The 16,950-nt window shown below is 45.0% G+C and overlaps 2 protein-coding genes across 2 annotated transcripts in view; one reads left to right on the plus strand and one right to left on the minus strand.

Moving 5' to 3' along the window:
• Positions 1–16,950, plus strand: part of LOC124015443 (mucin-2-like) — a 312,521-nt gene that overhangs the window by 99,941 nt on the left and 195,630 nt on the right. The gene's annotated exons all lie outside the window — the stretch shown is intronic.
• The window catches only part of LOC124015467 (neurobeachin-like), a 127,066-nt gene that overhangs the window by 56,148 nt on the left and 53,968 nt on the right, over positions 1–16,950 (minus strand). Inside the window, exons 11-12 of the mRNA XM_046330667.1 lie at positions 4,986–5,050; positions 3,931–4,039 (exon numbers count right to left, since the gene is read on the minus strand). Of these exons, the coding sequence (XP_046186623.1) occupies positions 3,931–4,039; positions 4,986–5,050 (174 nt within the window). The remainder of the gene's footprint in view (positions 1–3,930; positions 4,040–4,985; positions 5,051–16,950) is intronic.

The following is a 16,950-nucleotide window of genomic DNA, read 5'->3' on the forward strand; positions in this document are numbered from 1 at the left end:
GAGACAGACAGTCAGAAATACAGTCAGAGACAGACAGTCAGAGACATACAGTCAGACAGACAGAGACATACAGTCAGAGACAGACAGTCAGAGACATACAGACAGACCATCAGAGACAGACAGACCATCAGAGACATACAGACAGACAGTCAGAGACATACAGACAGACCATCAGAGACAGACAGACCATCAGAGACATACAGACAGACAGTCAGAGACATACAGACAAACAGTCAGAGAGACAGTCAGTCAGACAGACAGACAGACAGACAGACAGACAGACAGACAGACAGACAGACAGACAGACAGACAGTCTGAGACATACAGTCAAAGACATACAGACAGAGACATACAGTCAGACAGACAGACAGAGACATACAATCAGAGACATACAATCAGAGACATACAGTCAGAGACATACATACAGACAGACAGACAGACAGACAGACAGACAGACAGACAGACAGACAGACAGACAGACAGTCTGAGACATACAGTCAAAGACATACAGACAGAGACATACAGACAGAGACATACAGTCAGACAGACAGTCAGAGACATACAGACAGAGACATACAGTCAGAGACATACAGTCAGAGACATACAGTCAGACATACAGTCAGACAGTCAGAAACATACAGTCAGAGACATACAGTCAGAGACAGACAGTCAGAGACATACAGACAGACAGTCAGAGACATACAGACAGAGACATACAGACAGAGACATACAGTCAGACATACAGTCAGACAGTCAGAGACATACAGTCAGAGACAGACAGTCAGAGACATACAGTCAGACAGACAGACAGTCAGAGACAGACAGTCAGAGACAGACAGACAGAGATAGACAGACAGTCAGAGACAGACAGCCAGACAGTCAGAGACAGACAGTCAGAGACATACAGACATACAGTCAGAGACAGACAGACAGACAGACAGACAGACAGACAGACAGACAGACAGACAGAGACATACAGACATACAGTCAGAGACAGACAGTCAGAGACAGACAGTCAGAGACATACAGTCAGAGACATACAGACATACAGTCAGAGACAGACAGACATACAGTCAGAGACATACAGACAGACAGTCAGAGACATACAGACATACAGTCAGAGACAGACAGACAGACAGACAGACAGACAGACAGTCAGAGACATACAGACATACAGTCAGAGACAGACAGCCAGACAGTCAGAGACAGACAGTCAGAGACATACAGACAGACAGTCAGAAATACACAGTCAGAGACATACAGACATACAGTCAGAGACATACAGACAGTCAGAGACAGACAGACAGACAGTCAGAGACAGACAGACAGACAGTCAGAGAGTCAGAGACATACAGTCAGACAGTCAGAGAGATACAGACAGACAGTCAGAGACAGACAGACCATCAGAGACAGACAGACAGACAGACAGACAGACAGACAGACAGACAGACAGACAGACAGACAGACAGACAGACAGACAGACAGACAGAGACATACAGACAGACCGTCAGAGACAGACAGACCATCAGAGACAGACAGACAGACAGACAGACAGACAGACAGACAGACAGACAGACAGACAGACAGACAGACAGACAGACAGAGACAGACAGTCAGACATACAGTCAGACAGTCAGAGACATACAGTCAGAGACAGACAGTCAGAAATACAGTCAGAGACAGACAGTCAGAGACATACAGTCAGACAGACAGAGACATACAGTCAGGGACAGACCGTCAGAAATACAGACAGAGACAGTCAGACAGACAGTCAGACAGACAGTCAGAGACAGACAGACAGACAGTCAGAGACAGACAGACAGACAGACAGTCAGAGACAGACAGTCAGAGACAGACAGTCAGAGACAGTCAGACAGACAGTCAGAGACAGACAGCCAGACAGTCAGAGACAGACAGTCAGAGACATACAGACATACAGCCAGAGACAGACAGACAGACAGTCAGAGACATACAGACATACAGTCAGAGACATACAGTCAGAGACATACAGTCAGAGACAGACAGTCCTAGACATACAGTCAGAAATACAGTCAGAGACAGACAGTCAGAGACATACAGACATACAGTCAGAGACATACAGACAGACAGTCAGAGACAGACAGACAGTCAGAGACATATAGTCAGACAGTCAGAGAGATACAGACAGACAGTCAGAGACAGACAGTCAGAGACATACAGACAGACTCAGAGACAGACAGACCATCAGAGACATACAGACAGACAGTCAGAGACATACAGACAGACCATCAGAGACAGACAGACCATCAGAGACATACAGACAGACAGTCAGAGACATACAGACAAACAGTCAGAGAGACAGTCAGTCAGTCAGACAGACAGACAGACAGACAGACAGACAGACAGACAGACAGTCTGAGACATACAGTCAAAGACATACAGACAGAGACATACAGTCAGACAGACAGTCAGAGACATACAGACAGAGACATACAATCAGAGACATACAGTCAGAGACATACAGACAGACAGACAGACAGACAGACAGACAGACAGACAGACAGACAGACAGACAGACAGACAGACAGACAGTCTGAGACATACAGACAGAGACCTACAGACAGAGACATACAGTCAGACAGACAGTCAGAGACATACAGACAGAGACATACAGTCAGACATACAGTCAGACAGTCAGAAACATACAGTCACAGACATACAGTCAGAGACAGACAGTCAGAGACATACAGACAGACAGTCAGAGACATACAGACAGAGACATACAATCAGAGACATACAGTCAGAGACATACAGACAGAGACATACAGACAGAGACATACAGTCAGACATACAGTCAGACAGTCAGAGACATACAGTCAGAGACAGACAGTCAGAGACATACAGTCAGACAGACAGACAGTCAGAGACAGACAGTCAGAGACAGACAGACAGAGATAGACAGACAGTCAGAGACAGACAGCCAGACAGTCAGAGACAGACAGTCAGAGACATACAGACATACAGTCAGAGACAGACAGACAGACAGACAGACAGACAGACAGACAGACAGACAGACAGACAGACAGACAGACAGACAGACAGACAGACAGACAGACAGACAGACAGACATACAGTCAGAGACAGACAGTCAGAGACAGACAGTCAGAGACATACAGTCAGAGACATACAGACATACAGTCAGAGACAGACAGACATACAGTCAGAGACATACAGACAGACAGTCAGAGACATACAGACATACAGTCAGAGACAGACAGACAGACAGTCAGAGACATACAGACATACAGTCAGAGACAGACAGCCAGACAGTCAGAGACAGACAGTCAGAGACATACAGACAGACAGTCAGAAATACACAGTCAGAGACATACAGACATACAGTCAGAGACATACAGACAGACAGTCAGAGACAGACAGACAGTCAGAGACAGACAGACAGTCAGAGAGTCAGAGACATACAGTCAGACAGTCAGAGACATACAGACAGACAGTCAGAGACATACAGACAGACCATCAGAGACAGACAGACCATCAGAGACATACAGACAGACAGACAGTCAGAGACAGACAGACAGACAGACAGACAGACAGACAGACAGACAGACAGACAGACAGACAGACAGACAGACAGACAGACAGACAGACAGACAGACAGACAGACAGACAGACAGACAGTCTGAGACATACAGTCAGAGACATACAGACAGAGACATACAGACAGAGACATACAGACAGAGACATACAGTCAGACAGTCAGAGACATACAGACAGAGACATACAGACAGAGACATACAGTCAGACATACAGTCAGACAGTCAGAGACATACAGTCAGAGACATACAGTCAGAGACATACAGACAGAGACATACAGACATACAGTCAGAGACATACAGTCAGAGACATACAGTCAGACAATCTCTCTGTGTTCACCTCAAACTCAGCGTGTTTGTGTACGTCTTCAGCTCTCTGTCTGTTCAGGATAAACTCTGCCTCGTTGGCCACACGCACAATATGGTCCTTCATAGCATGGCACAGCAGTCTGAGGTGAGAGAGGGAAGAGAGGTGGAACAGAAGGGGAGAAAGATGGACAGATTGGGGGGGGTGAGGGAGGGAGAGAGAGAGAGAAAGAGTGGGATGGGTGAGGGAGGGAGAGAGAAGAGACAGAGTGGGATGGGTGAGGGAGGGAGAGAGAAGAGACAGAGTGGGATGGGTGAGGGAGGGAGAGAGAAAGAGTGGGATGGGTGAGGGAGGGAGAGAGAAGAGACAGAGTGGGATGGGTGAGGGAGGGAGAGAGAGAAAGAGTGGGATGGGTGAGGGAGGGAGAGAGAAGAGACAGAGTGGGATGGGTGAGGGAGGGAGAGAGAAGAGACAGAGTGGGATGGGTGAGGGAGGGAGAGAGAAGAGAGAGTGGGATGGGTGAGGGAGTGAGAGAGAAGAGACAGAGTGGGATGGGTGAGGGAGGGAGAGAGAAGAGAGAGTGGGATGGGTGAGGGAGGGAGAGAGAGAGAAGAGTGAAAGGGTGAGGAGAGAGAGAGTGGGAGGGGTGAGGGAGAGAGGGAGCCAGAGCGAAAGGGTGAGGCGAGAGAGAGTGGGATGGGTGAGGGAGGGAGAGAACCAGAGAACCAGAGATAGAGACAGAATGGGGCGTGAGGGAGGGCGAGAGCCAGAGTGAGAGGGTGAGGAGAGAGAGAGTGGGAGGGGTGAGGGAGGGACAGAGTGGGAGGGGTGAGGGAGGAACAGAGTGGGAGGGTGAGGGAGGAAGACAGAGAGGGAGAGAGAGAGACAGTGAGGGAGGGCGAGAGAGAGACAGAGTGGGGTGTGAGGGAGAGAGAGACAGTGGTGGGGTGAGGGAAAGAGAAACTCCTTATAGCTGTGCAATAAGTAATGTGATATCTGCAACACAGACATGAGCATACAATTCCTGATGGTGATAATAGATTAAGCAGTATAATATAGATAGATCAATGTGATAGGTGATTGATTACCTTCCCTCATTAATGAGCTCGATGAAGGCCAGACCGGCGTTCTTCTGGATTGAGTTCTGCCACTCCTGGAAACACAACACAGACACAAGGTCACACACGGGCAACTACAGACCACCACTAACCCCGTCGGAAACACCACGGACCACTACGGACCACCACAGACCACTACGGACCACCACAGACCACTATGGACCACTACGGACCACCACAGAACACTACGGACCACCACAGACCACCACGGACCACTACGGACCACTACTAACCCCCTCAGACCACTATGGACCACCACGGACCACTATTAACCACTACGGCCCACCACGTACCACCACGGACCACCACGGACCACTACTAACCCCCTCGGACCACTATGGACCACCACAGCCCACCACGTACCACCACGGCCCACCACGGACCACTACGGACCACCACGGACCACTACAGACCACTACTAAACCCTCGGACCACCACGGACCACCACTGCCCACCACGGACCACCACGGACCACTACAGACCACCACGGACCACTACAGACCATCACGGACCACCACGGACCACTACAGACCACCACGGACCACCACGGACCACTACAGACCACTACGGACCACCACGGACCACCAGGGACCACCACGGACCACCAGGGACCACTACAGACCACTACAGACCACTACGGACCACTACGGACCACCACAGACCACTACAGACCACTACTAAACCCTCGGACCACCACGGACCACCACTGCCCACCACGGACCACTACTAACCCCCTCGGACCACCCAGGACCACCACGTACCACCACGGACCACTACAGACCACCACGGACCACTACAGACCACTACAGACCACCACGGACCACTACGGACCACTACAGACCACCACGGACCACTACGGCCCACCACGGCCCACCACGTACCACCACGGCCCACCACGTACCACCACGGCCCACTACAGACCACCACGGACCACTACAGACCACCACGGACCACTACGGACCACCACAGACCACCACGGACCACCACGGACCACCACGGACCACCACGGACCACCACGGACCACTACTAACCCCCTCGGACCACCACAGACCACTACGGACCACTACTAACCCCCTCGGACCACCACAGACCACTACGGACCACTATGGACCACTACTAACCCCCACGTACCACTACGTACCACCACGGCCCACCACGGACCACCACGTACCACCACGCCCCACCACGTACCACCACGCACCACCACGGCCCACCGCGTACCACCACGGCCCACCGCGTACCACCACGGCCCACCGCGTACCACCACGGCCCACCGCGTCAGTGTGGAGGCTATATACAGGGTATTACGGTACAGAGTCAATATGGAGGCTATATACAGGGTGTTACGGTACAGAGTCAATGTGGAGGCTATATACAGGGTATTAAGGTACAGAGTCAATGTGGAGACTATATACAGGGGGTACCAGTACCTGTTATAGACCTATATCCATCCTGCCCTGCCTATCTAAGGTCTTCGAAAGCCAAGTTAACAAACAGATTACTGACCATCTCGAATCCCACCGTACCTTCTCCGCTGTGCAATCTGGTTTCCGAGCCGGTCACGGGTGCACCTCAGCCACACTCAAGGTACTAAACGATATCATAACCGCCATCGATAAAAGACAGTACTGTGCAGCCGTCTTCATCGACCTGGCCAAGGCTTTCGACTCTGTCAATCACCATATTCTTATCGGCAGACTCAGTAGCCTCCGTTTTTCGGATGACTGCCTTGCCTGGTTCACCAATTACTTTACAGACAGAGTTCAGTGTGTCAAATCGGAGGGCATGCTGTCCGGTCCTCTGGCAGTCTCTATGGGGGTGCCACAGGGTTCAATTCTCGGGCCGACTCTTTTCTCTGTATATATCAATGATGTTGCTCTTGCTGCGGGCGATTCCCTGATCCACCTCTACGCAGACGACACCATTCTATATACTTTCGGCCCGTCATTGGACACTGTGCTATCTAACCTCCAAACGAGCTTCAATGCTATACAGCACTCCTTCTGTGACAAGAGATGAAAAGAATCTGCCCACTCCATCAAGCAATAGGGACCACAACACAGGACGTTCACAGGACCTCATGGAACCACGGACCGCGCCTGCAGAAACTGGACAACGGGGGGAAGCAGAGGAGATACCTATCATAGACTTCTCCCAGCTGACGCTTGACATACCTCCTACGCCTCCTCCAGTGGTAGAAACAACCAGCTGGTATGATTGAGTAGAATCAGCCAACAGTAACACGGAAGCAGCAATGTGAGAGTCAGTAGTTCATGACCTTAAAGGGTAATAATAGGGAGCTTCCGTTTAACACACAGGCCTAAGATTACGTAGGTCTACAGCCCCAGTGGGAACTTCCCCTTCAAAAAGATATATAAAGAGAACAGACATCATATGATCCTCGTTAACATGTGAGACAGACTTCATATGGAGAATCATCACAGGTAAATTTACTATTGCACTATACGCTTTTTGTTAGACTATAACAATATTAGAGAATTGGATTATTTTGTCTATGTACTTATTGGATCACGATCTGAATATACTTGGTTGAACTTGGTGACCCCGAGACTGAGTCTAAGAAACACAGAGGTCTAACCACCTCTTGAATACAGACAAAGTGGCGGTCACTCAGTGAGACATCAGGTACAGATGTGATTGGCAATACAAGGAAACAGCAAAATACCAGTTACAATATATTGAGTCCATACACAGAGTTGGAAGTGTATAGAGATACTGGAATTCGGAATCTAGCGTCATAGCTGTAAGAATACCGATTACGGGAAAGTGACCAAGGGGCTGAGCATTTAAGGTAATTGAACTATTTTTGCTATTTAGTCAATATTGTTAGAAGTGTTAACGCATTTAAAGTTTTGCAATATTATCTGGCATAGCTTAAAGCATTAAGGATTGATTGAGCATTATTGTTGTATTGAGAAACTGTATAACCATTGAATTGTAATGATGTGTATAAGACAAAAAACAGAGTGACTTAATAAAAGCTTGAAACTTTGACAACTAGGCCAGATTAACGATCTGGAGAGCAAACGCCTCTGACACTCTCACTGAACAGAAAGTGACCTGGTTATAGGTTAAAGTGATTGCACTAAAGAATATTTCATTGTGTGGACAATAATATATTTTTAAGGAAGTCAAAATATATGCCAATACTAGTTTCCGAGTGACTACTAGCTGACGAGCATAATAACTACTAGGAGTTGTTATTAGGTATTGATATATACATAGGTAAAGATAACTTGAGGGTAAGGAAATATAGGAGGAATCCATAACGCTTAATAATATTTAAATAGGAGTATATCTATCCAAGGCCTCATACTAGACCGGACAATAAGGGAGTGACAACGTGAACGAAGGAACAAACCCAACTCACGCGAAGGGCCACTACGAATAAATAGAAGGGTTGGTAGGGCCGCACGGCAAGGCCCTTGTTACACCGAAGTAACTAAAGTCCCAAAGTACTCTGCCCAGCCAGAGGACGGGGTAGAGGCTTTTGCTGCAGGCATTGGGCAAAAGTCAGCACCGTGACACTTCCGTGGCCTCCAACTGCTCTTAAACGCTAGTAAAACCAAATGCATGCTTTTCAACCGATCGCTGCCTGCACCCGCATGCCCGACTAGCATCACCACCCTGGATGGTTCCGACCTTGAATATGTGGACATCTATAAGTACCTAGGTGTCTGGCTAGACTGCAAACTCTCCTTCCAGACCCATATCAAACATCTCCAATCGAAAATCAAATCAAGAGTCGGCTTTCTATTCCGCAACAAAGCCTCCTTCACTCACACCGCCAAGCTTACCCTAGTAAAACTGACTATCCTACCGATCCTCGACTTCGGCGATGTCATCTACAAAATGGCTTCCAACACTCTACTCAGCAAACTGGATGCAGTCTATCACAGTGCCATCCGTTTTGTCACTAAAGCACCTTATACCACCCACCACTGCGACTTATATGCTCTAGTCGGCTGGCCCTCGCTACATATTCGTCGCCAGACCCACTGGCTCCAGGTCATCTACAAGGCCATGCTAGGTAAAGCTCCGCCTTATCTCAGTTCACTGGTCAAGATGGCAACACCCACCCATAGCACGCGCTCCAGCAGGTGTATCTCACTGATCATCCCTAAAGCCAACACATCATTTGGCCGCCTTTCGTTCCAGTACTCTGCTGCCTGTGACTGGAACGAACTGCAAAAATCGCTGAAGTTGGAGACTTTTATCTCCCTCACCAACTTCAAACATCAGCTATCTGAGCAGCTAACCGATCGCTGCAGCTGTACATAATCTATTGGTAAATAGCCCACCCATTTTCACCTACCTCATTCCCATACTGTTTTTATACTGTTTTTATTTATTTACTTTTCTGCTCTTTTGCACACCAATATCTCTACCTGTACATGACCATCTGATCATTTATCACTCCAGTGCTAATCTGCAAAATTGTAATTATTCGCCTACCTCCTAATGCCTTTTGCACACATTGTATATAGACTCCCCTTTTTTTCTCTGTGTTATAGACTTGTTAATTGTTTACTCCATGTGTAACTCTGTGTTGTCTGTTCACACTGCTATACTTTATCTTGGCCAGGTCGCAGTTGCAAATGAGAACTTGTTCTCAACTAGCCTACCTGGTTAAATAAAGGTGAAATAAAAAAATATATATATTTTTTAAAACAGAGTCAATGTGGAGGCTATATACAGGGTATTACGGTACAGAGTCAATGTGGAGGCTATATACAGGGTGTTACGGTACAGAGTCAATGTGGAGGCTATATACAGGGTATTACGGTACAGAGTCAATGTGGAGGCTATATACAGGGTATTACGGTACAGAGTGAATGTGGAGGCTATATACAGGGAGTACCAGTACAGAGTCAGTGTGGAGGCTATATACAGGGTATTATGGTACAGAGTCAGTGTGGAGGCTATATACAGGGGGTACCGGTACAGAGTGAATGTGGAGGCTATATACAGGGTGTTACGGTACAGAGTCAATGTGGAGGCTATATACCGGGTATTACGGTAGAGAGTCAATGTGGAGACTATATACAGGGTATTACGGTACAGAGTCAATGTGGAGGCTATATACAGGGTATTACGGTACAGAGTCAATGTGGAGGCTATATACAGGGGGTACCAGTACAGAGTCAGTGTGGAGACTATATACAGGGTATTACGGTACAGAGTCAATGTGGAGACTATATACAGGGTGTTACGGTACAGAGTCAATGAGGAAGCTATATACAGGGTGTTACGGTACAGAGTCAATGTGGAGGCTATATACAGGGTATTACGGTACAGAGTCAATGAGGAAGCTATATACAGGGTGTTACGGTACAGAGTCAATGTGGAAGCTATATGCAGGGTATTACGGTACAGAGTCAATGTGGAGGCTATATACACGGGGTACCGTTACAGGGTCAATGTGGAGACTATATGCAGGGTATTACGGTACAGAGTCAATGTGGAGGCTATATACAGGGGTACGTACAGAGTCAATGTGGAGGCTATATACAGGGTGTTACGGTACAGAGTCAATGTGGAAGCTATATGCAGGGTATTACGGTACAGAGTCAATGTGGAGGCTATATACACGGGGTACCGTTACAGGGTCAATGTGGAGACTATATACAGGGTATTACGGTACAGAGTCAATGTGGAGGCTATATACAGGGGGTACCGGTACAGAGTCAATGTGGAGGCTATATACAGGGTGTTACGGTACAGAGTCAATGTGGAAGCTATATGCAGGGTATTACGGTACAGAGTCAATGTGGAGGCTATATACACGGGGTACCGTTACAGGGTCAATGTGGAGACTATATACAGGGTATTACGGTACAGAGTCAATGTGGAGACTATATACAGGGTGTTACGGTACAGAGTCAATGTGGAGGCTATATGCAGGGTATTACCGGTACAGAGTCAATGTGGTTAGTTGAGGTAATCTGTACACTGTTTTCTCGCGCAATTGCATAGTATATGTAAATGTTGAGCAACATGAGATCTCATGAAGTCCTTGATCAGATATTCCATTAGATTTCTATTGATGTCAGAGTGATTAGATGGACAATAGAGTACCGGGTACCAGGCAGTTAACAAGTTTGGTAGACTAATGAGCATCAGCCAATAGGAGAAGCCTATTGGCCTGGATTTTGTGACGGTAATTTTGCGATGGTAATATGGTCAAAAGCCCTAGTTGTGATTAATTTCAGTTGAAATCAAATACCCAATGTCACAACCGAACCATGTGACCAACCACCATGTGACCCTCTCTATCATGTGACCATAATCAGACACATTTTCCCAGACAGTATACAGGATGCAGACTGCATCATTAGCTCTACTGACTAAGAGCTTAATCGAAGCCAGTTGAAACCCATGATAGAGGGAGAAAGAGAGAGAGAGAGAGATAGAGAGAGTGAGAGAGATGGTGAGAGAGATGGTGAGAGAGAGATAGTGAGAGAGATAGTGAGAGAGTGAGAGAGAGAGAGAGAGAGAGAGAGAGAGAGAGAGAGAGAGAGAGAGAGAGAGAGAGAGAGAGAGAGAGATAGTGAGAGAGAGATTGTGAGAGAGAGAGAGATAGTGAGAGAGAGATAGTGAGAGAGAGAGAGAGCTACATTATCTCCATGGCCGGGCTGGGTCTGGAGAACTCAGGGGAGCGTCTCAGGTTCACTTCCCCATCCCAGGGATCAATATCCGGGCTAGGGTTCTGTCCCATGGGCCCCTAATGGAAGACAAGGCTGGAGCCCTGGGTAATACTAGACACACTGATAGGTAGAGGAGAGGACAGGAGAGGGGGAGGAGAGGAGGAGATGAGAGGGCAGAGAGGGGGAGGAGAGGAGAGGAAAGGAGGGAAGAGGGGAGGAGGAGATGAGAGATAAAGAAAAGTGAGAAGTGTAGAGGAGACGATGAGAGAGAGAAGAGGATGTCATAGGAAGAGAGGTGAGGAGAAGAAAGGTGGACAGGACGGAGACAACATAAGGAGAAGAGGAGAAGAGGATGTCATAGGAAGAGAGGTGAGGAGAAGAAAGGTGGACAGGACAGAGACAACATAAGGAGAAGAGGAGAAGAGGATGGGACAGCAGAAAAGTCAGGAGGAAATGGATAGAAAGAAGAAAGGAGAGGACTGCAGAGGAGAAAAGAAGAGAGAAGAGGAGGTTGGGAAAGGAGAGGACTGGAGAGGAGAAGAGAGAAGAGGAGGTGGTGAAAGGAGAGGACTGGAGAGGAGAAGAGAAGAGGAGGTTGGGAAAGGAGAGGACTGGAGAAGAGTAGAGAGAAGAGGAGGTTGGGAAAGGAGAGGATTGGAGAGGAGAAGAGAAGAGATGAGGTTTAGAAAGGAGAGGATTGGAGAGGAGAAGAGAGGAGAGGAGGATGAGGTTTAGAAAGGAGAGGATTGGAGAGGAGAAGAGAGGAGAGGAGGATGAGAGGAGAGGAGGATGAGAGGAGAGGAGGATGAGAGGAGTGGACCCCTAAAGGACAAGAACATCTCAACTGTAATCTTGAACAACTAGTGGAAAACCACTCATACCCCCAGAGGACAAAGCTGAAGAACAAAAGTCAGAGGTGAGAATCATTATGTTTCTACTTCTGCATGTTATCTACGGGCCCTGCCCCACCTTGTTTGGGATATCGGTGTTTTCCAAGTGGCGCTTGGTCCTCAAAGACCAAGTCAGCAGAGAGAGAGGACATGGTTGGATAATATAGTAAAAGACAGTAGAGAGAGAGGACATGGTTGGATAATATAGTAAAAGACAGTAGAGAGAGGACATGGTTGGATAATATAGTGAAAGACAGTAGAGAGAGAGGACATGGTTGGATAATATAGTAAAAGACAGTAGAGAGAGAGGACATGGTTGGATAATATAGTGAGACAGTAGAGAGAGAGGACATGGTTGGATATTATAGTGAAAGACAGTAGAGAGGACATGGTTGGATAATATAGTGAAAGACAGTAGAGAGGACATGGTTGGATAATATAGTGAAAGACAGTAGAGAGAGAGGACATGGTTGGATAATATAGTGAGACAGTAGAGAGAGAGGACATGGTTGGATAATATAGTGAAAGACAGTAGAGAGGACATGGTTGGATAATATAGTGAAAGACAGTAGAGAGGACATGGTTGGATAATATAGTGAAAGACAGTAGAGAGGACATGGTTGGATAATATAGTGAAAGACAGTAGAGAGGACATGGTTGGATAATATAGTGAAAGACAGTAGAGAGGACATGGTTGGATAATATAGTGAAAGACAGTAGAGAGGACATGGTTGGATAATATAGTGAGACAGTAGAGAGAGAGGACATGGTTGGATATTATAGTGAGACAGTAGAGAGAGAGGACATGGTTGGATAATATAGTGAAAGACAGTAGAGAGGACATGGTTGGATAATATAGTGAGACAGTAGAGAGAGAGGACATGGTTGGATAATATAGTGAAAGACAGTAGAGAGGACATGGTTGGATAATATAGTGAAAGACAGTAGAGAGGACATGGTTGGATAATATAGTGAAAGACAGTAGAGAGGACATGGTTGGATAATATAGTGAAAGACAGTAGAGAGAGGACATGGTTGGATAATATAGTGAAAGACAGTAGAGAGGACATGGTTGGATAATATAGTGAAAGACAGTAGAGAGAGAGGACATGGTTGGATAATATAGTGAAAGACAGTAGAGAGAGAGGACATGGTTGGATAATATAGTGAAAGACAGTAGAGAGAGAGGACATGGTTGGATAATATAGTGAAAGACAGTAGAGAGGACATGGTTGGATAATATAGTGAGACAGTAGAGAGAGAGGACATGGTTGGATATTATAGTGAAAGACAGTAGAGAGGACATGGTTGGATAATATAGTGAAAGACAGTAGAGAGGACATGGTTGGATAATATAGTGAAAGACAGTAGAGAGGACATGGTTGGATAATATAGTGAAAGACAGTAGAGAGGACATGGTTGGATAATATAGTGGAAGTATGTTCCTGCATTTCATGAATCATTGTGCCTGTTTGGAAGAGACAAACGGTGGCGAAGCGCACGAGAATCACATTTGGAAAATTGCCGATTCATCCTCATTGACACTGCAGCAGCAGACACAACAGTTCACTCTGTCAAAAAGGGCGGGTCTGTAACCAGACGCCCGTCTGATAGCACTTTAGAACTGTCGATCAAAAAACAGCCCTCATCATTGGTTGCTCAGCGCTGCATCTACGGGGGACTGACAAACGGTAAGCTCTGAGAATGACTTCAAAGACTCAAAAACATAAGTTCCACAAAATCTATATTATGCTAGAAGGTTCATTGTACCAGTCTATGTTACTCTAGAAGGTTCATTTTACCTGTCTATGTTACTCTAGAAGGTTCATTGTACCAGTCTATGTTACTCTAGAAGGTTCATTGTACCAGTCTATGTTACTCTAGAAGGTTCATTGTACCAGTCTATGCTACTCCAGAAGGTCCATTGTACCAGTCTATGTTACTCTAGAAGGTTCATAATGACAGTATGTTGTTATCATTGTTTCTGTAAACTTGGTGAGGAAGAAGAGAAGTGCGAAGACAACTTGGTAACACTTCCTATGAATATCCTCTTCATAATGCATTATAACACTTCCTATCAATATCCTCTTCATAGAGCATTATAACACTTCCTATCAATATCCTCTTCATAGAGCATTATAACACTTCCTATCAATATCCTCTTCATAGAGCATTATAACACTTCCTATGAATATCCTCTTCATAGAGCATTATAACACTTCCTATCAATCCCCTCTTCATAGAGCATTATAACACTTCCTATCAATATCCTCTTCATAGAGCATTATAACACTTCCTATCAATATCCTCTTCATAGAGCATTATAACACTTCCTATCAATATCCTCTTCATAGAGCATTATAACACTTCCTATCAATCCCCTCTTCATAGAGCATTATAACACTTCCTATGAATATCCTCTTCATAGAGCATTATAACACTTCCTATCAATATCCTCTTCATAGAGCATTATAACACTTCCTATCAATCCCCTCTTCATAGAGCATTATAACACTTCCTATCAATATCCTCTTCATAGAGCATTATAACACTTCCTATCAATATCCTCTTCATAGAGCATTATAACACTTCCTATCAATCCCCTCTTCATAGAGCATTATAACACTTCCTATCAATATCCTCTTCATAGAGCATTATAACACTTCCTATCAATATCCTCTTCATAGAGCATTATAACACTTCCTATCAATATCCTCTTCATAGAGCATTATAACACTTCCTATCAATCCCTCTTCATAGAGCATTATAACACTTCCTATCAATATCCTCTTCATAGAGCATTATAACACTTCCTATCAATATCCTCTTCATAGAGCATTATAACACTTCCTATCAATATCCTCTTCATAGAGCATTATAACACTTCCTATCAATATCCTCTTCATAGAGCATTATAACACTTCCTATCAATATCCTCTTCATAGAGCATTATAACACTTCCTATCAATATCCTCTTCATAGAGCATTATAACACTTCCTATCAATATCCTCTTCATAGAGCATTATAACACTTCCTATCAATATCCTCTTCATAGAGCATTATAACACTTCCTATCAATATCCTCTTCATAGAGCATTATAACACTTCCTATCAATATCCTCTTCATAGAGCATTATAACACTTCCTATCAATCCCCTCTTCATAGAGCATTATAACACTTCCTATCAATATCCTCTTCATAGAGCATTATAACACTTCCTATGAATATCCTCTTCATAGAGCATTATAACACTTCCTATGAATATCCTCTTCATAGAGCATTATAACACTTCCTATCAATCCCCTCTTCATAGAGCATTATAACACTTCCTATCAATATCCTCTTCATAGAGCATTATAACACTTCCTATCAATATCCTCTTCATAGAGCATTATAACACTTCCTATCAATATCCTCTTCATAGAGCATTATAACACTTCCTATCAATATCCTCTTCATAGAGCATTATAACACTTCCTATGAATATCCTCTTCATAGAGCATTATAACACTTCCTATCAATATCCTCTTCATAGAGCATTATAACACTTCCTATCAATATCCTCTTCATAGAGCATTATAACACTTCCTATGAATATCCTCTTCATAGAGCATTATAACACTTCCTATCAATATCCTCTTCATAGAGCATTATAACACTTCCTATGAATATCCTCTTCATAGAGCATTATAACACTTCCTATCAATATCCTCTTCATAGAGCATTATAACACTTCCTATCAATCCCCTCTTCATAGAGCATTATAACACTTCCTATCAATATCCTCTTCATAGAGCATTATAACACTTCCTATCAATATCCTCTTCATAGAGCATTATAACACTTCCTATGAATATCCTCTTCATAGAGCATTATAACACTTCCTATCAATATCCTCTTCATAGAGCATTATAACACTTCCTATCAATCCCCTCTTCATAGAGCATTATAACACTTCCTATCAATATCCTCTTCATAGAGCATTATAACACTTCCTATCAATATCCTCTTCATAGAGCATTATAACACTTCCTATCAATATCCTCTTCATAGAGCATTATAACACTTCCTATCAATCCCCTCTTCATAGAGCATTATAACACTTCCTATGAATATCCTCTTCATAGAGCATTATAACACTTCCTATCAATCCCCTCTTCAGAGCATTATAACACTTCCTATCAATATCCTCTTCATAGAGCATTATAACACTTCCTATCAATATCCTCTTCATAGAGCATTATAACACTTCCTATCAATATCCTCTTCATAGAGCATTATAACACTTCCTATCAATATCCTCTTCATAGAGCATTATAACACTTCCTATCAATATCCTCTTCATAGAGCATTATAACACTTCCTATCAATATCC

The sequence above is a fragment of the Oncorhynchus gorbuscha genome, linkage group LG02, assembly GCF_021184085.1.
Source record: "Oncorhynchus gorbuscha isolate QuinsamMale2020 ecotype Even-year linkage group LG02, OgorEven_v1.0, whole genome shotgun sequence".
Lineage (NCBI taxonomy): Eukaryota > Metazoa > Chordata > Actinopteri > Salmoniformes > Salmonidae > Oncorhynchus > Oncorhynchus gorbuscha.